The sequence below is a fragment of the Acanthopagrus latus genome, chromosome 4 (genome assembly GCF_904848185.1).
Source record: "Acanthopagrus latus isolate v.2019 chromosome 4, fAcaLat1.1, whole genome shotgun sequence".
Classification (NCBI taxonomy): Eukaryota; Metazoa; Chordata; class Actinopteri; order Spariformes; family Sparidae; genus Acanthopagrus; species Acanthopagrus latus.
Window position 1 is genome coordinate 30,965,465 of NC_051042.1, and position 27,130 is coordinate 30,992,594.

At 45.7% G+C, this 27,130-nt stretch overlaps 1 protein-coding gene across 7 annotated transcripts in view; it reads left to right on the top strand.

Annotated features, from left to right (window-relative positions):
• Positions 1-25,186, top strand: part of chd9 (chromodomain helicase DNA binding protein 9) — a 70,040-nt gene extending 44,854 nt beyond the window's left edge. For 5 of the 7 annotated variants that reach the window (XM_037094349.1, XM_037094348.1, XM_037094354.1 and 2 more), the window contains 29 exons: positions 374-495; positions 2,025-2,268; positions 4,283-4,459; positions 4,553-4,696; positions 5,676-5,931; positions 6,471-6,681; positions 7,829-8,024; positions 8,381-8,563; positions 9,719-9,904; positions 10,005-10,115; positions 10,225-10,424; positions 10,623-10,822; positions 10,973-11,132; positions 14,781-14,870; positions 15,991-16,094; positions 16,439-16,556; positions 16,688-16,745; positions 16,841-16,889; positions 17,037-17,283; positions 17,440-17,645; positions 18,232-19,104; positions 19,333-19,502; positions 19,694-19,924; positions 20,878-21,040; positions 21,355-21,503; positions 21,603-21,836; positions 21,927-22,076; positions 22,253-22,357; positions 23,301-25,186. In XM_037094349.1, the coding sequence (XP_036950244.1) occupies positions 374-495; positions 2,025-2,268; positions 4,283-4,459; positions 4,553-4,696; positions 5,676-5,931; positions 6,471-6,681; positions 7,829-8,024; positions 8,381-8,563; positions 9,719-9,904; positions 10,005-10,115; positions 10,225-10,424; positions 10,623-10,822; positions 10,973-11,132; positions 14,781-14,870; positions 15,991-16,094; positions 16,439-16,556; positions 16,688-16,745; positions 16,841-16,889; positions 17,037-17,283; positions 17,440-17,645; positions 18,232-19,104; positions 19,333-19,502; positions 19,694-19,924; positions 20,878-21,040; positions 21,355-21,503; positions 21,603-21,836; positions 21,927-22,076; positions 22,253-22,357; positions 23,301-24,308 (6,345 nt within the window). In that variant the 3' untranslated portion in view covers positions 24,309-25,186. The remainder of the gene's footprint in view (positions 1-373; positions 496-2,024; positions 2,269-4,282; positions 4,460-4,552; positions 4,697-5,675; positions 5,932-6,470; positions 6,682-7,828; positions 8,025-8,380; positions 8,564-9,718; positions 9,905-10,004; positions 10,116-10,224; positions 10,425-10,622; positions 10,823-10,972; positions 11,133-14,780; positions 14,871-15,990; positions 16,095-16,438; positions 16,557-16,687; positions 16,746-16,840; positions 16,890-17,036; positions 17,284-17,439; positions 17,646-18,231; positions 19,105-19,332; positions 19,503-19,693; positions 19,925-20,877; positions 21,041-21,354; positions 21,504-21,602; positions 21,837-21,926; positions 22,077-22,252; positions 22,358-23,300) is intronic. The other 2 variants (XM_037094350.1, XM_037094351.1) reach the window with 2 other exon arrangements.
• The last annotated feature ends 1,944 nt before the right edge of the window (positions 25,187-27,130 follow it).

Consider the following 27,130-nt stretch of genomic DNA (forward strand, 5'->3'; position numbering starts at 1 on the left):
GACCCAACTGGCAAAAGGCTGTTGGAGCTAAACCTTAGAGACTGAAACCTATAACTTCTGCTCCATGAAGCCCAAAGCGTGGTTGTATTTATAGCATCGTATAGTAACTGAGACTACACAGTTATGTCATGTAATTTGCACATGACTCAGTCAAACACCAGGAGTAGATGGAGACACGTTCTCAGAACAACCACAACAGTGATTTCTCTTCATGCCTCACCGTTTTAAAAACGTCACCACTCGACAGCTTGCTTTATCCTTTTCCTAAGCTTGTCCCCCGTCTCTCATTGCATGTTTTCATGTAAAATGTTGATGTATTATTCATTTCAAAATGCAAAATAATTTAAAAAAAAAAAAAAAATGTGTCCCTTAGGATCGGCCCCCGGCCAATCTGTGGAAGAAGAGGGATCAGTCGAGGGAATACAGGAACGGCAACAGCCTCAGGGACTACCAGCTCGAGGGGGTCAACTGGCTCCTCTTCAACTGGTACAACAGGTCAGTTTGAAATACTGCACATGCACACACCCGCAACCTGTTCACCCACTGGTGTGAGGTTTCACCTGACTAAAATCTGCAGCTCTAATCTTGACCGGGGTTTATTTTGTGGGTGCGATGAAGTGAAATCTCGAGCTAAAGGTTGAAGCACCATATACGGAGCTCTGCGTGGCTGCAGATGATCGTAAATCTGAACCACGTGGTCGAATTCGATACCAGTATTCTGTACATGTCACCTTCCATAACTGAACGGAACAGTATTAAACACATATTGACCCGACATAATAGATTGCTATCCAGTTCAGGCAGGAGTCGATACAAAATAACAATATAATACAATAAAATAATGGAAAAAACCGCTTCAATCACAGTGTCACAGATTGTTATGACTTTCGACTAAACGCTGTGGGACAGGGACACGCTGCCGCTGTGGCACGATGGCCTCAATAGCTCCAGCACGCTTCTCTCATGGAAAGACAGATTTAGCATATATCCTACACCCAAAGCAAAATGCCGTCTCCTCACCTCATGCTGCGTTGCATGCTTGTAAAGCTCCAGCAGTCCCATGCCGATAGAATACTACTCTATATTTATTGATTCAGCGGTTTTAAGTAGGCATTTTGTATTTCAAGATGAATCCTCTGGGTGCATTCAGGCTGCAGATAATGAATAATGAATCACTTTTTCCTGTTGTGCGCGCACGAAACCGCGCCATGATTTTGGCTGCGTTCACGTTTATTTGGTCGGGGTGGGGGGTGGGCTTGCGAGGAGAGTGAAATTTCCTGTCAAGGTGCACGCTGCTGCAGCAACAATTGCTTTTTCTTCGCCCACGAACGCAAAAAAAAAGAAACACGGCGCAGTACATCCGGAGTACACGGTGTCAGTGCGCCTGCATTAACCCTGGGAATTGGCTTTATGTGTGAGCACGCAGGAGTTTTTTTGTGTATGCCTACGCAGAGAGATTCATCAAAAGTAGAGAGCTGCTTAAGAGGCCAGTGGGAATATCTGCACGTTGCAATTAGTATCAAGACATAATACCCCCACCCACTGGACAGCTGGATAAATGGTTTGCCGAGAGTACACCACGCAGCAGAGGCAGTTGCATTTGCCATTATGTTGTATCTCATCTCTTTCGGTCTGTTATTACTGCTGATGATGTCGCTTTCTCCTCCATTGTTCACAGTTTATTCTTTAAGTATCATGGGATTTTTTTTTTCTTCATTTTCCTTTTTTTTTTCCCCTCATCCTCTATTGTAACATCTAACAGAACAGTGAACGTATACACACACGCTTCATCTTGGTGATGTGGAGACATAATAACTCATGCAGCTACACAATCATACAGCATGCTGTACACACCAGAGCTGTGGTATTTGCATTTTCATTCAGGTGCCATCGATTTATAAATGCTCTATCACCCTTGCCTTTCCTTTCCTTTGCAGTTGTGTGTGTTTTTTTTTTTCCTTCAACTCTACACCGATTACGTTGTCACTCCTCCTCTTCTAACCCTCGTTATCTGCACCCGTCAGACGAAACTGCATCCTGGCAGACGAGATGGGCCTGGGGAAGACCATCCAGTCCATCACGTTCTTAGAGGAGATCCACCGTGCGGGCATTAAAGGGCCGTTCCTCATCATCGCCCCCCTCTCCACCATCGCCAACTGGGAGCGCGAGTTCCGCACCTGGACCCACCTCAACGTGATCGTCTACCACGGGAGCATGGTCAGCAGGCAGATGCTGCAGCAGTACGAGATGTATTTCAAGGATTCGCAGGTAAATGGACGAGAGGCACAGAGATCGCACTGCCTTTGGTTTTAATCGGTGTTAAAGGTGCACTGTGGAACAGAGACGGAGCTCTTGACATGAGGAATTGCAGTTGAGTTTTTGATGTAGTTTTAAGCCATTAGTTTAGATTTGTATTTATGAGCAGTAAAGCAAATCAGGCTTGTTTTTTTGAGTTATGGTGGGTCAAGAACAAAGAGAGTGTGTGGAGTCCTGCAGTTGTATAATATCGTATGTCTGACTAGTGTAAATTCGTACTAAGACATGTTACACAGTGGCCCTTTTTAGATTAATAGGATTAATGCCTCCATTATAGTCCCACAACAAAATCAGCACATGCAGTATCTTCTCTTTTTAAAAAAAATGCAGTCAAACAAAATTCTTGTTTTTAGGCAATTTACTACAATTAAAAGCTTATTATATGATTTTCCAGTAAGTGGAAGCCTACAGCCCCTGCTGGTGGCCTGTAGTGAATGCATTGGGAATTAATATACATAATGCATTTCTTGTCATATCTGAAAATCTTTCTCTACGCGTTTTTATCTAATATTTCAGGCCCTCAGATGCAGTTGTGCAGTAGCAGTGCAGCTGTTGCAGGTTGTGGATTTTATAAAACAACAATGCTTTCGTTCCTTTTGCGAGGTCGGGGCGAGACTCAGTCGGGCATCCAGCTTTTCTCAGACGAGAGACGCCGTCCTTTGAGTTCACGCTGACATACATAATCTTCCTCTTTTAAAGACAGACAGGTGGAAAGCAACTTCGCTACACTCACTTTCAGACTGTAAAGCAGTGATTCACTTCGATTACAATAATCACAGTGCTTTTTTTTTTTCTTTTAAAACGGCAGCAATACGAAGGCCTGTGAGTGGTCTGATGATATGTTTTGAAAAGAGGATGGAACAATAGGTGTAGGTTATTGAAAAGTAACACAAATACACTGGAACTGTGGACGTAATGCAGGAAACTCACACACCACAATGTCAGAGACACCTGTGAAAAGAAGGAAGCAGGCAGCAGCTGAAGGATTGTGAATATCTCAGGCAAGTTTTCTCTCAAAAGGAACTCTGTGGAAAATGTCTTGTTTCTTTGTGACTTTGGTGTCGTTCAGTCACGTCAAGGTCAGAAACATCCGTACGCTACAGGGCACCGAAGATTTTAGGGTCTTGTTTCAGAAATATCAAAAAGCTGAAGGGAAATATGATGTATCTGAAATCAAATTGAGCTGTTCATGAGTTCGTCGTGCTGGGAATGAGAGCATTTTTGTGAATAACTGGTTCGTAGTACTAACATGGCGTGTAACGAGATTCAAAGCGGGGCACGTGCTCGACAGTAAGTGGGCTGCTAGGTAGTTAGTGAGCCTTGGGCAGAGGCTTTCTGTGGTTGGCAGGCCATGTGATGTGTCACAACAGGCAGTGAGAAGCTCTTGGTGTTCAGACGAACCGTAGGAGGAATTAAAGCGAGCGTCGAGCAGAACAGAACAGAGCGGAGCCGCCACCAGGCTGTCTCCCAGGCAGCCTGTGATGTCACGGCAGCCCTCGAGAGGAGCATCGCTGTCAGCGCCGCTCAGGCGTATCGCAGAGAACGAGGCTCTTCTACAGCAGTCTGTCGGCTGGGGCCGGCTGTGGGAGGGGAGTTACTGGATAACTGAGTATCCCTCGAGGACCGTTGTCAAGGCGATAGATACAAATGGAGAGGCGTGTTGAAGCGGAGCCTCCCATGACAGACAGACAAACAAATAAACAAAACGGCGTAAAGACTCACAAGAGGGTGTCCTGGTTGTACTGTACGCAGCTCTCCAGCCAGGAGGCGTGTTTTCAGATTGTCGGTGAAGTTAAAGTAAGCCATGTGTCTGCTGTCAGTGGTGTGAGCTGCTGTTTTAATGTCTTGCTAATGTGAACAGGTACAAAGAGCAACTACAAAAGGGTTCAGCACTCGATGTGTTATATATAAAAATGCTTAATAAACCAGTTCAACAAAGTCTGTCCCTTTTTATTTTTGTCTCTAGGGCCGCGTGATACGAGGCGCCTACAAGTTCAGGGCCGTCATCACAACGTTCGAGATGATCCTGGGAGGCTGCCCCGAACTCAACGCCATCGAGTGGCGCTGTGTCATCATCGACGAGGCCCACCGCCTCAAGAACAAGAACTGCAAGCTGCTAGAGGGCTTCAAGCTCATGAACCTGGTACGTGAACCACCAGCTTAGAGAGGGAGGGAGCATTTTTTGTAGTTTTGACAAATGAGACTCGATGTAAATTCTCATCCCTCCATCCCTCAGGAACACAAGGTCCTGCTGACAGGTACTCCTCTCCAGAACACAGTCGAAGAGCTCTTCAGCCTGCTCCACTTCCTGGAGCCGGCACGCTTCCCCTCAGAACACACCTTCATGCAGGAGTTTGGAGACCTCAAGACTGAGGAGCAGGTAAAGCAGCGGATATACTATGTTTGTTAAGACTCACCATACAATCAGGTCAGACGATGATGTTTTAAGCTTCTGTTGCGCTTTTGTGACCTTTTTAATGTGTAAAACTGTTAACAGGAAACATCGTTTTAGGGTTTGAGATTCATATAACAGGACAAAATGTTTTCTAGAGCTCCACAAAACACATCGATACCAGATCCTCTTGCTACAGATGGAACACTTAAAGTAGGGCTTTTTCTAACTAGGCCACAGTGACATTTTGTACACACACTCTCACACTCTCACACACCCAACATATGGTGGATGATGATAACAGATAATGGGGTATTATGCTACTCATTGTTAAGCTATGTATTGTCACACTTGCTCACAGAGAAAAGGCTTTTTTTTTTTTTTTACCTTCCCTTCTGCATATTGCAGCTCGGCATTTCATTTTTTAGGCAGGCGCTAAAGAGATGCTCGAGGAAAGACCATTACTACATGTTTGAAGTGCGGCACTCGTGCTGAAAGTTAAAACATTTGGAACAGCTAGTACTCAACATGCGGTACTAAATCTAGAAGCTCTTTGTGCCAGTGGGAAATGTGAAACCCTTTACTTAATAAAGGTTGTCGGTGCTGTTGAGAGCTACTTTTTTCCAACAACTGATGTTAGACGAGGGGCCTGTATGTGTAATAGAAATTGAACGCTGTTTGAGGGAAGCTGGTCTAGAAGAAGCTATGCTGTGATTCTGTACTGTAAGCACAAACTCCTGGCTTTCATAAATGTGGTTCTGCATCAAATGCATTTCCACATGTGATGAAGAAACAGAGTGTTTGTTCTGATTGAATACAGTAAATTGTTCTTGACCCGGGAATGGGAAAACTCACTGGAGCGCACAGAAAATGTGCAGCATTATGTACGACGCTGCTGTTTCATTTTTAATCCGAACCAGTACAAACACGGCATGCGTAAATGTCTCTGCGTGTTCGGCGCCCACAGGTACAAAAGCTTCAAGGTATCCTGAAGCCGATGATGCTACGTCGGTTGAAGGAGGACGTGGAGAAGAAGTTGGCTCCGAAAGAGGAAACCATCATCGAGGTGGAGCTCACCAACATTCAGAAGAAATACTACCGGGCCATCCTCGAGAAGAACTTCTCTTTCCTGGCTAAAGGAGCCGGCCAGGCCAACATGCCCAACCTGGTCAACACCATGATGGAGCTGCGAAAGTGCTGCAACCATCCCTACCTCATCAAAGGTGGGATTGTCCCCTCCTTAAAGCCTAAACATAGGTTAATTTAAGTAAATACAGCTGAAATGTATAGTTGAAAATCTTGAAAGGCGGAGCAGCAGAAGGTCTGCAATTCCACAGTTTCCTGTTTAGTCTTCGGGAGTGTTGTGGGCTCATTTTAGAAGATTAAGGTGCTCTCTATAATTTGATACCTTAAGTGATTGTTACATGAGACTCTGCACACGAGCACTGTTGCCCCGAGAGAACCATATAAATCTCAACAGATTTAGTGTAAATTGCATACGCACCGAATCTGAGTGGTGTTTTGTTTTCCTCCCTTTTTAATTAGATCACAGCAACAAAGTCACAAGTCTTCAGACTCCCATGTTTTACCTTTTAACTCCTGAAATTATACTTCATATGTTACAGAGGCATCTAAAAAGTTAACAAAGCATTTTTTACAGATGTGTTTCAGAAGTTATTGTTAACCGGCTTTCATGAAAAGCCCTGATCTTCATGAACGGACGCTGAACTCTTCCTGATGTATCCATGTCTTTGTTTATCAGGAGCAGAAGAGAAGATCCTCGAGGACTTCAGGGAGGTGTACAGCCCCACTGCCATGGACTTTCACCTGCAGGCTATGGTACAGTCTGCCGGGAAGCTCGTCCTTATCGACAAGCTGCTGCCTAAGATGAAGGCCGGAGGGCACAAGGTGCTCATCTTCTCCCAAATGGTGCGCTGCCTGGACATCTTGGAAGACTACCTCATTCAGAGAAGGTAACAGTGACAGAATCTGTTATTCACAGCTCAGACTTCGAGGAGTTGGTGGCATGTAGTGTCATGGTTTCAGATTGCAGCCTTAGTGAACACAAAAGCAACAAACATATAAATACATTAATGTTAACCACACACTGATCAGTAAGTTGAAATGTCCACTTCACCTTCTCTCTTTGACTGTTAAAGAAGTTATTTACGATGCAGAATCTTGTTTCAGTGACTTAATGAGAAGAAAGCAGCTGATGGAGATGATGGACATTAAACTCTCTCCTTAAATCTACTTTACACCGTCTGAGGCTCTGCCAAATTACGAGCTCTCACCTCATTTCCCTTGTCTGGTTCTGTTTGTCAGCTGTGTCTTGGGCCCCATAAAAAAAAAAAAAAAAAAAAAGTTTAAATGGCTTTACATTGAGCGGTGTTCAATCTTCACAGCTGGCCATTAGGTTTAAGATTGATCATCATTTAGGAATTAATGGTTATTACAGAATACAAGAGTTTGTGTTTCTGACTCTCATCTTTTCTCTTTATCCACAAATCTCCAAAGTCTTCCCCCTCAGCCTTTTCCATTTCATTTTCCTGACTTTGTGTTACAGCTCTTTGTCTTCCTACATCACGCTGCTTCTCTTATGTCTCTGTTTGTGCCTCGCTCTCTCTCTCCCCTCCTCACTCTCGTTCCTCTGGCTTCCCACTAGCAGCCGGAGCGAACCCTAAACCATTGTAAACATGTGAGATGCTGCACAGCGCAGACCTCAGAGTTCAGCGGCGGGTTATAGAAGCCCTCAGGGCTCCACCGCATTAGACAAGCAGGAATTTCTGTGAGGCTTCTCCTGACTGGAAGTGGATTACCCTGGGGAGGGCAGGGGGTCGGACTGTGGGAGGGGATGAGAACGGACACAAGGATGAAAGAGAGTAACCGCTCCTTTTAAGAAAACAGTTTTATTTTTGAAGGTACTGGTGCACAGGTATAGAAGGGAGGGGGGAGAAAGTAGCATTTTGTGTGTGAATTTAAAGGAGCAGTCCATGAATTATGGCTCGGTTAAAACACGTTCTTAAAAGCTCGATTCACCAAAATGTGGCATAACCTAAAGCCAAGTTATTGCTTTCTGCATGCATCATGGGTATTCATTTATTTATTTTTATCTTGCAGGTACTTGTATGAGCGGATAGATGGACGTGTTCGTGGGAACCTGCGGCAGGCGGCCATCGACCGCTTCAGTAAGCCCGAATCGGAACGATTCGTTTTCCTCCTGTGTACGAGAGCTGGTGGCCTGGGGATCAACCTCACAGCCGCAGACACCTGCATCATCTTTGACTCTGACTGGAACCCGCAGAATGACCTGCAGGTACGCCAAAACCACACACACACACACACACACACAACCACACACACACACACGCTGTCTTAGCAGCAGATGCACAGTACTACTGTAGATTTGTAGCATTAGTGTTTTGGCATTAGACGGTTCTGGCACTCTGATCGTTGTCTCTTGTGTGACATCTGCTCTTGTGAGCACCAGCCAACAAGTCTCCTCACCATCGATCGTGCTTACACTCCGTCCAATCAACAACACCTGCAGATTCCAAGGATTTTTAAAGATGCAGTCATTTAGTATCAGGTGACATTTGTGTCAAACTAAAGAAATGAACACATAAGCTATATATACAGTGCACTTCAATCCATTTTTTCCTCCCTACGCAGGCCCAGGCTCGCTGCCATCGGATCGGTCAGAACAAGGCAGTGAAGGTGTACCGCCTGATCACCAGGAACTCATACGAGCGGGAGATGTTTGATCGCGCCAGCCTCAAGCTGGGCCTGGACAAAGCCGTGCTGCAGAGCATGAGTGGCCGAGATAACAGCCTGGGAGGAGGCGCCGGGGGAGGGGTGAGTTTGAGAATTGTCCAATTTGTCTGGAATAGAAACGGGGAATTAAACCATTTAGTCGTGTAAATTATGTTCAGTTAATTTTTCAAAGGGGGGCTGTTTGTTTGCAGACAGCGCTTGTGATGAATTCACAGGCTGACCTTGGCGGGGACATGAAATATTTCAGTTGAACCATCTCATCATCAAATCATCACACAAACAAGCAGGAAACGGCAAAAGCCTGGTGCGGCGCTGGGATAATTATGAAGCAGTGTGCACACAGTTTTTATTAACACTCGTTGTCGTCTCCATGTTTTCTTCTTTTTCTTGATTCCCATTTATTTTTTGATTATTTTACAAAAACCCCTATTCTCCTTCTCAGTTTGGCATTGCATTAAGTAGATTTAAATCTTAAAATCCCAGGTAGAAACTTGAATATAGTTTAAGGAACAATCACACTTGGCATTCATGACACAGTTTCTGTGAAAATCAGACAAGATAATGAACCTGCTTTCTTACACTCACTCGCTGAAAACCCTCCTGATGTCATCCTGCGAGAACGAGTTGAAGTTTTAAAAATAAAGCGCAGAAGATTTTTCTCTCCAAGTGTCTTTCTAACAATAACAAAAGTCAACAGTTTCCAATATAATCAGGCCTAAATGACATCAGAGGAAAACTGTAGCAGATGGCAGACAACAAGAAGATGCCAAGCAAAAGAAAAAGGAACTGTTCACAAACCTGACAAACTTGGAGCTCGCTCTCAAAATTTCCACTTGAAGTGTAACCGATCCTATTAGAGTCTAATCTCACTGTGAGGGAGTGTGTCAACAGCATGTGAAGTGTGTAGGTGGATGTTTGTCGGTGGTTGGTGTCCTCTGAGAATTATCCAAAGTATAAGGTGGTTGAGCGATTAGCAGGTTTCCACATCTGGTCTGACTGAACGGTTTTGCATAACAAACAGCTGCCGGGGTTAGACGCAGGGCTGCTGATGTTGTGATTTTAAAAATGCAACATGTCTGTCTCTCATTTTGTGCATTTGGCAAGGACTTGTTGTCTTCTAGAAAAGTGTAAAGTTATGATTTTGTCATGCATTATGTAGTTTTAACACCTCTGGCCTATTTTAAAATCTGTTTTGCCAATGTCCTTCTTGACCCTTTCATTCCCCGCACCTCTCAGGCTGTGCAGCAGCAGCTGTCGAAGAAGGAGATCGAGGATCTGCTGCGACGCGGTGCGTATGGGGCCATAATGGACGAGGAGGACGAAGGGGCCAAATTCTGCGAGGAGGACATCGACCAGATCCTCCAGCGCAGGACGAAGACCATCACCATTGAGTCTGAGGGACGAGGATCCACCTTTGCAAAGGTGAGTGACACAAGCGATACAGGTCAACTGGCTGATCTTAAGTTTCAACCTGGAGCAGTTGGTGATGAATGTCTGATGTGACTCTGATGTTTGCTTTCAGGCTAGTTTTGTGGCATCTGGAAACCGCACAGACATCTCTCTGGATGACCCCAACTTCTGGGACAAGTGGGCCAAAAAAGCAGACATTGACATGGAAATGGTCAATGGCAGAGTAAGTTCTCCACCACACTTAATACAGAGTACCAAGCGAAGAATAAATCAATGGAAATGTGGGAAGCCCTTCGCTGACGTGTTGTACGTCCACAATTCCCTCTTTACAGAACAGCTTGGTGATCGACACACCTCGTGTCCGAAAGCAGACGAGGCCGTTCAGCGCCACTAAGGATGAGCTAGCCGAGCTGTCGGAGGGCGAAAGCGAGAATGACGAGACCAAACCGAAGCTGAGGCGAAACCACGACCGCCTCAACAGCTACGGACGCACGGAGTGCTTCAGAGTGGAGAAGAACCTGCTCGTTTACGGGTGATTCATTATTCAGATAGTTTAAGCTGTTAAACCAGAACAAAATGTGTTGAAGTTGCCTCTTATACCCTTCTGTGTAGAACTAATCCCATGAACGAGGCTGTAATCGTAGAGTCATGTGTATTTTCTGCACACCTTGACGAGAGATGCTTTTACATCCGAGCCCGCTTTTCTTACATCTTCCGTGTTCTTGTCCAGATGGGGTCGTTGGAACGATATTCTCAAACATGGGCGTTTTAAGAAGCAGCTGACGGAGTGGGATGTGGAGTCCATCTGCAGGGCCCTGCTGTCTTACTGCCTGGTCCATTACCGTGGAGATGACAAAATCAAGAGCTTCATGTGGGACCTGATCGCCCCTACGGAGGACGGACAGACCAAGGAGCTGCAGAATCACCTGGGTGAGTCTCAGGACTGCCAGCCTACATTTAACTGCAACTCATTGTGTTAAGTTTATGGAACGTAAGGAGGTTTTACAAAGTGGGATTTAGGGAATCGTTAAATTTCCTCTACTGCACCTTTAACGCTCTATCTCCCCCTTGTTCCAATAGGGCTGTCCGCCCCAGTCCCTCGGGGCAGAAAGGGTAAGAAGATGAAAACCCAGTCGAGCTCTTTCGACATCCACAAAGCCGAATGGCTCCGGAAACACAACCCAGAGCACATGCTTCAGGACGACGGCTACAAGAAACACCTCAAACACCACTGCAACAAGTAGGTGTTTCCTCATCGCACTCGTGATCCACTTCTGCTTACAGCGTGACACAACCAGGCATTTCTAACGTTATAAGCAGCTGTCTGTAGTAGTAATAACCATAATGCAACAGATGAATATTTTTGACCGTCTTAAATGGCATCATTAGATGAACATGACAGTTGTAATGACCAGCATTTAACTTGCTCGCTGTGCACGTGGTGACTAATAGTCTATTGTTGGGCTGTTGTATCTCTTGTGGGTGAGAGAATGTGTGTGTTCTGTGTTTTAAAACCTCTCGTGCTATTATAGCGACTGGCAGGTGGTCGTTATTCTCTTCCAGCACAGATTGTATCAGTTTATTTTTAATAGAATGAAGCCCGAGTGCATGAAAATACAATTTGCACTTGACTCAAATTTTAACTGTGGCACCTCAGAGCCACAGTAATTAGGAGGCACTAAAACATCTATTGGAGCAGACAGTCGACTGATTCATTAACGGACACGCGTCACATCGCGACCGGCCCGCCGATGTGATTCTTAACGAGACTTTCAGCCCGGCTAATGGTCGTCATAGATCTCTCTTATTTACAGACAGCGGGGGGTGAAAAAAGATGGCTGCTATCAAAACACACGCAGCTGAGATATAAAGCCAAATAGATGGCTGCCTCTCTTTTTAAAAGGGGGGCTTGTGTGCGTGGGGCTTTGGACGCAGATCGCTGAAGCTTCCATAGAAAGTTCTCCATTGTCTCCCCGGTCCAGTTGTGCTGAATCCAGGGATTGTCTGATGTGTGACACGCCGGGCAAACGGGGACACACAGTCAGCGCGGTTTGCTGACTCGTGCATTTTGAGTCTGAGGACCTGGAATGTGACTGCTGGGTCGGGGCGGGGTGTTGGGTGGTGGTGGTGGGTGGGGGTGGGGTGGCTTCCTTAGCAGCAGTAATTCTCCCAGCCAGAGGTACTTGTTCCCCAGGGGGCACTTCCGGCATTGCCGGGGGGGTCATGTACAGAGATTTTAGAGCCGTTCAACTACTTTTTAAAAATGTAATTAAAGATTTTATTGAAAATTACACACATTGAGTCCGCTATAACAATTAATTTAGACGTTATTACAATTTATTTCTTCCATTTTTTTTTACCCATGACAATTTCATCTCCTCTGCTCATTTACTAAAGGATGAGACAAAGTAATGGCTCCATGATTAAATTAATAAAGTGTTGTGTTGAAAGTGTTGAAAAAAATGGATGAATGGTCAGAAAGTCCAGCTTTTTTCTGCTTTGTAGTTGTAGCACTGACGCAAACTGAGCTAAACGTCGACTGTTGACACGAAACATTCAACTTGAAATTAAACTCAAATGAACACGTCTGGAACATAACTGCTGCTGTTGTTGTTGTTGATGAAGGGGTGCTTGAGTTCATCAGACTTGGCCTCGGCTTGCGTGTCTTCTTGAGTACGGTTGGGAACCACAGTGGCTGTACATGTAGGACAGAGCTCCTGCACGGGAAACGGAAACTTAACATGAAGCAGTCGGAAAAGATTCTGTTACCAAAAGTGTGAAAGACCTTCAGGTCGGAGAAAAAAATCTGATCGCCGTGGATGATCATTTTGTGAATTCCTCGCTCCTCTGGCAGTCTGCCTCCGCTCTCTCCGCTTTATAAATAACACATATTCCTTTACAGCACACGCTGTAGTAAAGACGTGAAACTGTCATCAATAAATCTGCTTTGGCGTGTGGGATGCAGTTTTTGAGAGAGTGCATAAAAATTTCATAGTGTTTTTGTGTGTTTTGAATCAGAATTACATCAGTGAGTCAGAATCTCCCTGTTTCGCCATTTTTTTTCTTTTTTCTGATGGATTGTTTTGTGTGAACAGCCCATGAGGGATTCTTTGCATGCCACTCATGTCATGCATACTTGGCTTATTTGCTTTCGGGGAGGGAAAAAAAAAAAAAAAGACTGTGTGCGACTTGTGCCGAGATCCTCTGCAGCGCCTCTCTGCCAGCGAACCGGCATCGCACGCACACACACACACACACACTCACACACACACAGACTAACAAAGGCTTGGGAGGAGAGTGATGAAGGGTTGTGCTGACAGGCAGAGGAAGCGGCAGCTGCTCCTGGGCGGGTCCAGTCACACAGGAGGATGGAGGGTGGAGGCGAGGAGGTGGGGAGGAAGTTCAAGACTTTGATTTATCAGAGCTACAAGTCCACTCTGGTCAGCACAGATATCCATCACTCAGACAGACGGACAGATCTCGAAGCGCGGTGCATCGGGGAAGGATTTTGGGCTCATTTATAACCGTATTTAGCTAAATTACATGGTGATAAAGATGGATAGCCCAGCGTGTTGTACTTCATAGTGGCGGCTCACAACTCTCAGCGCTCTTGAAGGAAGAGCAGCACTGTGGAGGAGCTTTTGGCAGGAGAAGAGGCCACTGAAAGTGATAGATAGTGAGAGATTAATATTGAAGTCTTTAGTGGTAATTTGTTTTAAAAACTGGCTGAAAGATAAAGACCTTGCTAGGAAAAACTGTGATACGGTCTACTTCGTTTGAAAGCTTCGAAACAGAATAAGAAGAAGAACCAGGAGACAAATAGTGTTGAAAACATGAGTAATTTAGCAACAGGTTGCTTGATAATGCTGCTAATAGTCGGTTGTTTTAATTGCAAGGGTTAAATGACGTCATTCAGATTTACACATCAAGCTTTTCTGTATGTCTGCACTCAGTTGACACTGTCGGTGTAGTGTAGTGGCTGTAACCATTCTGTAAATAATAACTGTAAGACAGATAATAACTCCAGAGCAAAAAAGGTAAAAATCCCCCTCAGAAAATTTCCCCTCTCATGCAAAGCAGTCCCTGAAACTTTCCGTGCTGCATGTTTTGCAACAAGAAAATAATTCTGTGTTCAGACAGAAAATGATTACACAGAACAGCTTTTTCTACATTAAGCAAAAAAAAAAAAAAAAAAAAAAGATCTCAAGGCGTACCAGACGTTAGCGCCTGGCACACCACAGTTCCCAGCACTTCACTGTCGCTCAAAAAGCCTGCTGGCTGCGATGTGTGATCATGCATCACAGAGCTAATGTCTCCCCTGTGAGTCAGCCTCTCTCTACCTTGTCAGCCTCGGCTTCCCAGCCTTCATCTGGTGCCAGAGCACGACCACATGACGGCTCGAGAGGGACTGTTCGCCGAGTCGAGCCGCTCACGACTCCTCCCTGCCAGATCAATACCGTGACATGGACTTTGGTGTAACAGACATTCACCTAATCTGTCCATCGGGTGTAGTGTGTATGTTGCATGTTTAGCTGAACACACACACACACACACACACACACACACGTCTTAGAATATAAGCACATGTTATAGATAAATTAATTTTTTTCATTGCTGGAGTGTACAGCAGTCAACTTTCAGGTTTACAGCTGAATTGTGGGTGATTTCCCTCATTTGCATTGTGTTCAACAGGTTGCTGTCTGTGTGTTTGTGTGTGTGTGTGTGTGTGTGTGTGTGTGTGTGTGTGTGTGTGTGTGTGTGTGTGTGTGTGTGTGTGTGTGTGTGTGTGTGTGTGTGTGTGTGTGTGTGTGTGTGTGTTGGTTCTGCTCGCTCTAGCGTTTGTGCGTGGTCAGGGCTTTTTTGTGACCAGTGGGTTTTCTCTGCGCAGGGTGCTGCTCAGGGTCAGAATGCTCTACTACCTGAAACAAGAGGTGATAGGAAGCCAGGCCCAGAAGGTGCTGGACGGCGCGGACTCCAGGTGAGCTACTCGGACGTTAACCTTACCTCACGTACGCTACATTGTCTGCTGCTCGAGTCTCTTTAAACCCTGAGTTTCGACGAATATAAAATATTTCCCATGACGCAGCAGACGGTGCCTAAGTGTAGTTCTACTCCTGTCCTGCTCAGATAATGAAATAGCTGGATTTATGGTGCACACGGAGGGTGAGGTGGATTTAGCAGCTTTAATACAACAGTACTGGCAACATCCTAGTATCCATATCAACGTGAAATTCCCGCCTTAGATGTTTATTTCCTCCTTGGGCTTTGAGCAGAGTCATTAGCATATTGTATCAACCTGTTGAAGCAAGAACTAACCGCTCAGCTCAACGTATTAGAAGGTGGTAGAGCTCCACCCGCTGGTGAAGATGGGAAGTTTGTTTTTTTTTTCTGTCTTTTTGATCATACAGCGCTGTCGAAAGAGGTTGACATGGAAATCACCATCTAAACTTTAAAGAGGCTTTTATTCAGTCTCATTATGTTGTATCACAATAAAAGCTTTTAATGCAGGAGCAGTTTGAAGTCTTTAGCGCTAACGGTAAATTCTGCTGAGATCAGTCAATTAATCGAGCAGTCGGAGGAGAGAATCGATTTTGATAATAATACAGTTTAAGTAAATGTGATGATTCATTGGTCTCTGTCTTTTATGGTAGCGGATGAAGAGTCTCTGTGTTGTCGACTGTTGGTTGGACACAAAGAAACCATTTAAAAACATCACTTTGATGAGCATTTTCATTTTTATTTACATTTGAATGACTAAATGATAAATCAGTTAATTGTGATTATAATCTGTGAATTAGTTAATAAAACATGGAGACTCCTGATTAACATTATGACTCTACAGTATATTATGATATACAGAGGACCCGACAGATGACCCTGTGTCAGATGAAATAATAAAAGTCTCGGGGTCTTGAGTTCCAGGGCTTCTTGCTGCGGTACATTTTCACAGGTTTTCTTGGTTCTCACGCAATGTTGCAATAGAGGAACTGTGTCTAGACTCAAACAGCAGTCACAGTGTTGGATATCTGTGAAGTGACAAAGCTTCACTGACATGTTTTGTTTCCAAACCTGCGCCCCCCTCCTTCCTTTCTCTTCAGTGAGATAAAGATCTGGGTGCCAGATCCTGACCACTCGGAGCTGCCAGCCTTGTGGTGGGATGCCATCGCTGACAAGTGTCTGCTGCTGGGCATCTATAAGCACGGTGAGGAAGAACCTCAGCTCGATAATCCAAAAGGAGAAACGTGTGCGACGGAGCTAAAGTTTAACTCAACTAGTACATCTGAAGTGTCTGTGATCGCTACACAGAGGGGAGAACAGTCAGTACCAGACATGAAACATTGATTACCTCCAGTCTGGAAAACATTGTGATAGCTGATCGTTTTGACGTCACCACGTTGCATGTTTTGTGTGTGTGTTTTCCATTGACACCAGGTGATTGTGGGAAATCCTCCAGCTTGTGTATGTTGCCTGGTCCCTAATCTAAAAGTTTCCATGCATTATCCTGAACTAACTCCGGTGTTTGGTTTCCCTCCCGTGCACTCTCAGGTTATGAGAAGTACAACACGATTCGTGCCGACCCGACCTTGTGCTTCATAGAGCGCGTGGGACGACCCGATGAGAAGGCCATCGCCGCTGAACAGAGAGGCAATGATTTCATGGACGGGTGGGTTCATCACACCACTGCCGAGCCTGAAAAACATGATGTGCCCCTTTTTTTATGTTCTCAAGTTTAGATTTGTTTTTGAAATTGTGTCGGCAACTGGAACATGACCAGAACTTTAACTCTGTGCGTAGGGATGTGGACGATCCAGAGTACAAGCCCGCTCCGGCCCTGCTGAAGGACGACATGGAGGTCAGGACACATGAATCTAAGGCACATGTTAGTGTTTATGATGAAGCATATTATGTATTAACCCTGCCATAAACATACAGTCTCTTCTCACGCAGGATGACGCCTCTTCCCCTGGAGACTTGGTTGTCACTGACAACGCCGGAGGTGAGTATTAGACGCTTGTAATCCTCAGCCGATTATCATTAAATGCAGGCTTCCTGCAGGTGGGAGAAATCTGGATCACTGTATGTAAATGTTCCAGTGATTTTTGGAACTTGAATATTCTTCGTGTTGTCTGTTACTCCGATCCAGACGCAGTACCACTGACAGAAGGTGAAACCATCTACTGGCCCTCGTCCTCGGTGCTGACAGCCCGGCTGAGGCGTCTCATCACGGCCTCCCAGCGCTTCACTAAGAGCCGGCAGATCCTCCAGATCCACCAGACTCAGTCTCAGTCCCAGCAGACCATGGTGCTGTCTGCTCCACTCTGCCCGCTGCCCGCCACGCTCAACGACACCCTCAACCCCAAGATGGCTGCTAAGATTGAACGCCAGCAAAGGTCAGAACACAGAGCAGATTGATGTTCGGTCGCAGAATAAATTGGCCCTCGGAGGTTTTGAGCAGTCTGGAAGAACATTTAGTGAGAATATAATGCAGCAGAAATTATTGAAAATGATGATTGTTTCTACAGTGCAAGTCTCTCTCTCTTCCTCAGATGGACCCGGCGAGAAGAGGCTGACTTTTACCGCGTGGTCTCCACCTTTGGTGTCGTGTTTGACCCGAACCTCGGCCGCTTCGACTGGACCAAGTTCAGGGCCATGGCTCGGCTGCACAAGAAGACCGACGAGAGCCTGCAGAAGTACCTGTGTGCATTTACCGCCATGTGCCGAAGGGTGTGTCGCCTGCCACCCAAAGAGGGAGGTCAGACATCTTTAACACATGAACACACACAGACGAAGTCACTCTTTATCTGTATACACCTGAACTGAGGAGGTCTGAACCACATTGACATTTTGTTTTTGACTTTGAGCGGTCACCCCCACACACACTCTGCTCCCCGGTTAGATCCTGAGGTCGCAACAAGAATCGATGCTTGTGAGATAAGTGAGGATGTTGTGTCATGTGTGTGTCCAGCACTGGTGTCTGAGATGGATCTTTTGATATATTGTCTATTTATACTTGCGTGAGTCTCATCACACTGTTTTGTACTCTCTGGTGACACTTCTTTCAATATGATGTTATTAACGCAGCTTCAGGTGCAGCAGTATGTACTACACACATTCTTGGCAGTGAGTGGTTTTATTCTGGAGGGAGGTCGGTGGCACCTTAGTAAACAAGCTGGCTCTGCAGGACTGAGGCAGAGGGGCTGATAAGGTTAATCATTTGTGGAAAGACAAACAGCGTGATGTTTAAACTCGGGCACAAACAGGTCTTTGGGTTGTGCCTGTCTTTATTTCCTCTCCCTTCTGCACTTTCCCTCACACCTGCTTCTTGGTCTTTGTTGCAGACTCTGCGGTGGACCCGTCTCTGAACATCCAGCCCATCACTGAGGAGCGAGCGTCTCGTACACTGTACAGAGTAGAGTTGCTTCGCCAAGTGAGAGAGCAAGTCCTTCGCCATTCGTTGCTCTACGAGCGCCTGCCGCTGTGCCAGATGAGCTCTGACTTGCCCGTCTGGTGGGAAGCCGGTACCCATGACCGCGACCTGCTAATCGGAGCTGCTAAGCACGGCGTCAGCCGCACAGACTACCACATTCTCAGAGACCCCGAGCTCAGCTTCATGGCTGCCCAGCGCAACTACAGCCAAACTAAAGCTGCACAGCAGCAGTCACACACATCCACCCCGCTTCTACACCCTCAGTGCCAGCCCAGCAGCTCAGTATTGACAGGCTCTCCACTGCCTCCGCCTGTCCAGAGAGACTCGGAGCCCAGTGTGGTTGTACCCAAGGTGGAACCAGCCTCAGAGGGGGAGGAGGGCAAGGAGAAGCCTGGGGAGACATGGAGCCCTCCTCAAGCACCAGCTACTCCCACAGGTCTGGAGGAGAAGCCTGTTACTGAGGTCAAGGAGAGCGAGAAGCAGATGGTGGCAGCACGAACCAAACCTCTCACACCCAACTCCTCTGAGAGGAAACCCAAGAAGGCGAGCAAGAGGAGCCGCAGGGAGGCCCGGCGTGGCTCAGAGTCCGACTCAGACGGCTCCTCCTCGAGCTCTTCATCGCGCTCCTCTTCTTCTTCTTCTTCATCCTCTTCTTCCTCGTCACATTCCGGATCCAGCTCCTCCTCCTCGTCCTCATCTTGCTCCTCTGGCTCTTCGTCATCGTCGTCCTCCTCCTCCTCTTCAGATGACAGCGAAAGCGAGGGAGAGGAAGGGAAGAAGAAAGGTGAGTAACACAACGAACAGAATCAAACAAAAAAGTCTGGACATACTTCATCAAATTACTAACCAGCTAGTTAAAATTAAGTAAAATATCTGAATAATTTGATTGTTTTTCTGCTGCTCTTTCAACCCTTTGCCACGGAGGACCGTGTTATATACTGATTAATAATGTGCTCATTAAAAAGGTTTGGGTGTGTCTCTAATGTTTGTCTCCTGTCCTTTGTTTTCTCAGTGCCTGCGGTGGCGAGTGTCAAGGCCTTCGACGAGGACAGTGTGGCGTCTCTGAGCACAACGCAGGATGAAACGCAGGACACCCACGTGGCCGAAAACGGCATCACCAACAACTCCTCGCATCCTTTCCAGGGAGGAGGGTACATGCTCGCTGCATCCTACTGGCCAAAGGTGAACTACTGCGCAAATCCACTCACTGAAAGCCATTTTATAACTTCCATCTTTTTCCCTGTAGGTGTTGACACGTTTTTGTCTCGTGATGATAGAATTTGTAAATCTAAATGTGAAAACCTGCAGCATAGTTGTAATTAGAAGCGAAACAATACTGAGTTTGCTAATCCTCTGTGCTGATGTTAATTTAGGACCGTGTGATCATCAACCGCCTGGACAGCATCTGCCAGGCGGTGCTAAAGGGCAAGTGGCCCGGAACACGTCGGGTCTACGAGCCCGGAGGCGCGGTGGCTTCCTTCTACACCACCAAGCTGCTGGACAATGCCAACAGCCTGTGCGAGGACCCCTCTGCCTCGCCACAGGGGTCAAAGGTGACCAAGCATGTTGCAGAAAACAAGGAGTTCTCAGTAAAACTCAACGATGTATGTTCATTTCTCCATTCTTCCCCCCTCCTCCCTCCGCTTCGCCCTAATCATAGGACCCCTTCCACTTCTGCTGCCATGACCGGTTGCTAGCTGCCGTGTTCAGCATGTTTCTCTGGTTTTTTCCTCCTTCTTTCCTTTGGGGATGATTAGCGGTTTTGACTGCCTGGCAGGAGAGATTAATTTAATAGCAGCCTTCCTCTCTCTTTTTTTTTTTTCTTTCCCACACACTCAATTTGAATTGGGCTCTGAGGCTGTGATTACATGAGCACAAATCACTCAGTCATGAGAATATAATAAGGTTCAGTTTGCAGCCTCTCGTTGCTGAAGAGGTCTTGCTTATAATCTGATTGAAATGGAGACCCTAACTGTGGGTGTTTTTTTTTAATATGCTTCTTGGCAATGTGGCAATTAACTTGACAGGCTTAATATTTGCATCTTGCTTTCGTGTTGCTTTTTTGACCAGGATCTTTTCCAAAATTGTATTTATTTATTTATTTTTTTTACCAGCACGACACCTGCTGCTTGTTACCTTTTTAAAGTTGTTATACGCTGACAGCAGCTATCTCTTTGGCATGGCTTCCCAACACAGTCCAAACTATGAAAAAGTCTTCACCCGCTGCCCTGCTAGCCACTACCCACTGTGTGTCTACATGTCCCAGTACTAACAAGAAAATACTTAGATTTATAAATATGATATTGTAGATATTTTCTGTAAAGAATTCTTCTAAGCGAGATGATTTTATGTTACATAGTTTAAATTCAACATACCTACCAGGTCCTTAAATCCTTAAATCACTGGATCGTCAGAAAAAGGCCCAAATATAATAAACCATCCTAAAGGGGATTAAAGATAATTAAGCCACAGGTTCTCCTTGGTTATAATTAGTTTTTTTCTGTCACTATACATCGGCCTACATTTATCTAACACCTTTGTTTGTCTGTGCATGTAGCAGGAGGGAGGTCTCAAGCTGACCTTCCAGAAACAAGGTCTACCTCTGAAGAGGCCGCTGGAGTCGGAGGAGCAGCAGTACCTGGTCCGGCTTCACGAGCTGCAGAGCGCCTCGGACACGGGCCTGGCCGACATCACCAAGCCTCAGTGCAGCTACCAGACCGGTGTGTTTATACAAAACTCAACCATGCCTGAAGAGTGTTGAGATGAGGCCATCCTGTTTACCTTTGCTGCCACTAGATGGCAGCAAAGTCTATTTTTTTGTACAGATAGTTAAGGAATAAAAGGTGTTGGTTGGCTTTAAATTGTATCATCTGAACCTTCCATAAAAGAATCAGTAAACCAGAGATGGAAATCTGTAAAAGCTGATTTAAGTCAGAAAGTTAAAGTGTAAATATTTCCAGATTTATCTCAAAGCTTCATTTCACTTTGAGACAGACTTGATAGTTCACAGCTAACTGGCTGTTTTCTCACTCAGTGCCTCAAGATCTCTCCGGTCAGATGAGGTTGAATGGAGCACTGGACGGTCAGCCTGTGGTCAAGAAGCGAAGGGGACGGAGGAAGAACGTGGAGGGGATGGACCTGTTATTCATGAACAGGAATCGAGTCCCTGCTGCTCCTGATCAGGTGAGCACTTGTCTTCTGATCCTCACAAAAGCAGGTTCCATGTATAATGAGCTGTACTCTAAATAACATAAAACACTGTTTTGTGTGCTCATCCATCAGCAGCTGCCTGCAGGTTGGGGTGGTATTGGTCAGGTGGGCATGGCTGTGGCCCCTGCACCGGGCTACAGCCAGAGCTCCAGTCAGATCCCCGGGGACACGGAGAGCAGGGTCCCCGTCATCAACCTCAAAGATGGCACCCGGCTCGCTGGGGACGACGCTCCCAGGAGGAAAGATCTGGAGCAGTGGCTGAGAGAGCACCCAGGCTTCGTGGCAGACACTGGAGCATTTATCCCTGTATGTGGATTTTTTTTTTTGGTTTATGATTGTTTGTGCAGTTAGATATTTTTTTATTTTACACTGAAAAATGTTTCATTTCCTGTCTAGGGGGTAAATAAGATGCAAATGCAGTTCCACTTCCAGGACGGTCGGCCCAAACAGAAGCGGCACCGCTGCAGAAACCCCAACAAGATCGACGTGAACAGCCTCACAGGAGAGGAGAGGGTCCAGATCATCAACAGGAGAAATGCACGCAAGGTGTGTTTGTGTTCAGTGTGGTTCTTTCGTGTAGTACGTCTTCAGATGCTTTCTTAAAAATGGCACACAAAAATCATACTCACCTCATCTTAAAGAGATATTTTTGGTATATTATTAAAATATCTATCTTGCGTGTTGTGCACACGGGTTCATGTTTCCTGTGATCTACTCTGCAGGTCGGTGGAGCCTTTGCTCCTCCTCTGAAGGATCTGTGCCGGTTCCTTCAGGAGAACCCCGAATACGGAGTCCCACCTGAATGGGCCGATGTCGTGAAACAGTCGGTGAGTCACAGAGTAACGCATCATTCATATCAAAACTACATGTATTAGAACAGATGCACCGTCAGTTGCTATTTTATAAGGTACACCAGCAGAAACTACTTCAGAGGAAGTGTAGAACTATTTATTTGGATAGTTTTGAAGTACCGTGACAAGTACCTGGAATACTGCCGCAGAGCTGGAGTTCCTATTTCGCACATAAAAGTGGACATATGGAGACTCTATCAGTGAGCCGGTGTGAGCGTCAGAGAGAGGACCAGGAGGGACAGGACAAGTTAACCTTTTCTTCTATCAATCATTACGGGAAACAAGAGGTCTCGAGCCAACAAGACAGATGAACGGCTCTGGCGAACGGTCAGCGTGCCCGTATGGAGCGCAGTTTGCTCTGCTTCATTGCAACGTGGCTGAATTGGACAGTCGGCTTGAATTAGGGAGCTCGCTCCAGCCCGGGCAGACAGGAAGGCAGAGCAGCAAGAAGAGAGCTGCATTTATCTTAATCCTGGTTTAATCCTGGCCATGTCACCGCCATGTCACATACAGTGCTCACACTGCCGGTACTGAGCTGATGGGTGGGATTGAGACCGTACAATCCGCCATGTCGGCCGTTGCTGCTGCGACGCCGAGCGTGGGTGATGTCATCACCACACTTCACATGCTTAAAATGCTCAGTGTGGATTTTCGATTCATTTCTTGAGTCTTGACTTTTTTTTATTTAGACTTCTATGTGTGCACAGTGCAGCAAAAGAGATAAAATCACAACCTGATGCACCTCATGGCCTCCTACAAGCCACTAGTGAAGCTAGACCTGGAACTGTTCCAGGATGACTTACAGGCCTCTCTCATTACTAAAGAGAGTACATGGTTGTTGTAACATGTCCTGTGATATTTGTACTGATCATCTATAGCTGTGTGAGTAAAATGTCTAACCTTGCATTTCATCTTCCAGGGTTACCTCCCAGAGAGCATGTTTGACAGAATCCTGACGGGACCCATCGTTCCTGAGGAGGTGAGCCGGCGTGGACGTCGGCCTAAGAATCCTCTGGCCAAGGCGACGGCGGCGGCGGCAGCAGCAGCACCTAACCAGGCCGCCTCCGCCCTGGGTCTGAACCCCCTGCTGGCCAACGGCCTCCTCTCTGGTATGGACCTGACCAGCCTGCAGGCCTTCCAGCAAAACCTCCAGAGCTTACAGTCCCTGCAGCTCACCGCAGGCCTGATGGGGCTCCCATCCGACGCTAGCAACCTGGCAGCAAGTAACTTAGCCGCCATGTTTCCCATGATGCTGTCTGGTATGGCTGGATTGCCAAACCTGCTGGGCATGAGCAGCTTGCTCGGGAAGCCTGCTCAGGAGAGCACAGGAGGCTCTGAGGAGAAGAAGAAGGTAACCGGCAGCGGTGTAGCAGGAGAGCCATCTGCCTCTAAGGCCCCCCCTCACACTTCAGACACCAAAGGAGAAAGGACAGAGGGCTTGAACACGATTCCTTCCTCCACTTCCAGCTCCGCTTCCTCCGCCACCGCCCCACAAAGTGCTTCAGCTGCGTCTGCAGCCTCCAGTCACCAACTGTCTCTTAACCCCTTGTTACTCTCCAGTATGCTTTACCCAGGGATGCTTCTCACTCCAGGCCTTAACCTTCCTGTGTCTGCCGCACAGCAGCAGAGCTCAAACAGTGACCCGACCCTTCCTGCTGATCCTCCTCCTCCTCCGCCCGCCCTCTCCCAGTCAACGACGCAGGAGACAAAGCGGCCGGCGGCGGAGAAGGACGGAGAGGAGGACGAAGAGGAGCTGGAAGAGGCTTTGGACGAAGAAGAGGAAGAGGAGGAGGAGGAGGAGGAAGAGTCAGCAGAACAAAAAGAAAACAGTGGTCCTGAAGGTTCGGGGAAAGCCGAGTCGTCTTCATCCGAGTCTGGGAGCTCTTCTTCCTCCTCAGATGACTCAGACTCCAGTGACGAGGACTGATCCGATGAATATATAATTATAAATTTATTTATGTATCGCCTAGAAATGTAAACATATATTCACATATATATGGATTTTCCAGCACTTATGTTGCGATTTCTTTACATGTAAATATAAGAACTAACTAAAATGTTGTTGACTACAAAAACCTTAAAAAAAAACTAAAAAAAAAAAAAAAAAAGGAAAAACTGACTTCAAAGGAACTGAAATAAAATTTCAGTTTTTTGTTCACAAGGTACAGTCTTGTTTTGAGACATTTTGCATGTCAGACTTTAGTAGATTTCTGAACTCTGTGAACTTGTACCACACAATTATGTACAATTGCAACAAAAAAAGGCATTATTGTAATTATGTCAGGATTTAATTTTATTAAAAAAGTGAAACTACATCAACATGCTCGTTGAGCTGTACTATTAATATATTTTGATTGTTGGGGGTTTGGGGCGAATGACACTTGACAAAAACACTTTGGTTTCTCTTGTAAATAGTCAGTACTTTTACAGGTTCGTTGACACTTATGCTTTGCAGATCATACGTTGGATATGTCAGCAATAACTTGGGCAGCTAATGAATGTCACTGAAGCTGTAGATTCTCTGTCTGCCATGTTTCCACCCCCCAGTGCACAACTCACACACAGCCTCACTTACCTTTTTTGTTCCTCCTCCACTCACCTTCATATCATGTTGGAAGTGTTTTAATTTCAGCTGAAATCACCCGAAAGTTTCAATCTGGGGGGGAAAAAAAAAAATCTGTACAAGTGTTATTTTCTTAATCAAACTCATAAGCTTAAAAATCCTTCAAAACAGATCTCAGTTAAATGTCTGCTGTGATTTATTTTCTTTTTCTTTCTTTTTTCGTTTCTCACATGGATATCGAATTTTTAGCAACTCCTTATTTTCACCATCACCTTACAAAACATGTCGCAACATGTCCAAGGAGCACTTTAGCTACTCACAGCAGGCATATACACAGTCACTTTCGCATCTGTTGATTTTGACAACAGTGTCATTAGCTGTGAGGACAGAAAAACAACCTTTTTACTGTGTGCCAAAAGAAAAAAAAACAACTGCCCTTTGACCCGTTGGAGGTTTTTTTTTCCCGCCGTCTCTGTGTAGAGGAAGAATTCAGGATTTCTCGATGACATGGGTATTATTACGACAGAAACCCCGGCGTATTCGACTGCATCTTACCTCAACTGTGCTACACGGATTGGCTTTCACTGTGCAGATGTACATGTGCATGGGTGTGTTGTCTTGCTGTCCATGTACTTTTCAGTGTCCCTTTGTCTCTGCTGGAATGTGTGTATCAGAGGCCATTTTTGTTTTTGTACTGAGAGCTTCCACTGTGCTGTCTCGTTTGGCTGGACCGCTCCGTCTCACCTGGTGTTATCTACTGCTTCCATAATTTCCAGTCTGAATGTTGTGTCTTAAAGAGGGGGGGGACCTTTCTAGCTATCATTATAGCTAAGTGTTTTTTGACCTTCAGACGGGGCTCATTAGGAATTTGGGGGAAAGTGAAGACCTTCTTGGATTCTGTGTTGCATGACCGCCGGTCTACCAAAGTCGTTAAACCTGGCACAAGCACAAAATAGTTCAAACCCTGGCTAAGATTGTAGTAACCATCTTCATCTTCGACTGAGTATTACATTTTTACACAGTTCCGGTGGAGCAAGCTTCAGAAAATGCTTTTGAAAAAAAAAAAAAAAAAAAAAAAAAAGCAGCTTGTGTGTATTTCACTTTGTCCTTGACTCTGTTTCGCTGATGAATGGAGCTTCAGCTAGATGTAGAAGTGCCCTTATCCTGTACCTCACTCTCTCATTCAACTTCTGTCTGACAGACTGACTGCTCAGATTTCAGTGTCCATGCTTGTGCATTTTCTTTTTAAATCTTTTTTTTTTCTTTTTTTCATCATCTCTGCGCATGTTCACACTCAGCTGTAACCAGGACACACACAAACACTGGAGTTCACTCAAGCCGAAGTACCTTTTTGTAAACCTCCTGCACAACAGTGCTCGCTCTAGGACTGCTGTTACACAGCGGACTGTTAGATACGATGATTATTTTATTTTATTTTTTCCAAGGCGATCTTTCTGTTCTGACTTGGGGGGGAACGTGGGGGACGACGGAGCGCCCCCCTCCTGCATTGAAAAAAAGCCCTACTGAATTAACTCAGTCTGTTTTAGTTCTTTAAGTATTGCTGTAGCATCATTCTCTGGTGGGTGAAACCATGAAACAGCCCCCCACGTCTTGATTTCTAATGTTGCTTTAAAGTGGTTTGTTTCTTGTATGCCTGTTGTATATCTCTATAGACCTCGTCATGGGTTTTTGCTTGCAATGCAATTGCGTTGTTTGTTTTTTTTTTTTTTATATATTATTACTAACAGTACAGTATTTTTCTATGTCTGAGCAATGAACTTAAACATGCCACTGTCATTTTGTATATCTGCACCTCTGCTCTCTTTAATCTTGTAGTGCCCTTATGCAAACACCCAGCCATCGCTACTTCTGCTGATTGATCGAACTCCTTTTTTGCTACCTTTTTTTTTTTTTGCCCTGCAGCGATTTGATGGGTTTAAGGACTGACGACTGTGCTGAGCCTCATTAAGACACAAATGTGGGGGGGGGAACAGTTAGACGTAATATTGGATTATTCTTTTGCTTTCATTTTGCTTTTCTTCTTTTTTTTTTTTTACGTTCTTCTCTAGGTTGTACTGTACAAGGACTCCCAAAAAAAAGCACTGCTCGAAAGCGGTGTTGAATCTGCGTCAAACACAGACACAAGTTTAAACAAAAACAACAACAAACCATGACCAATATGCAAG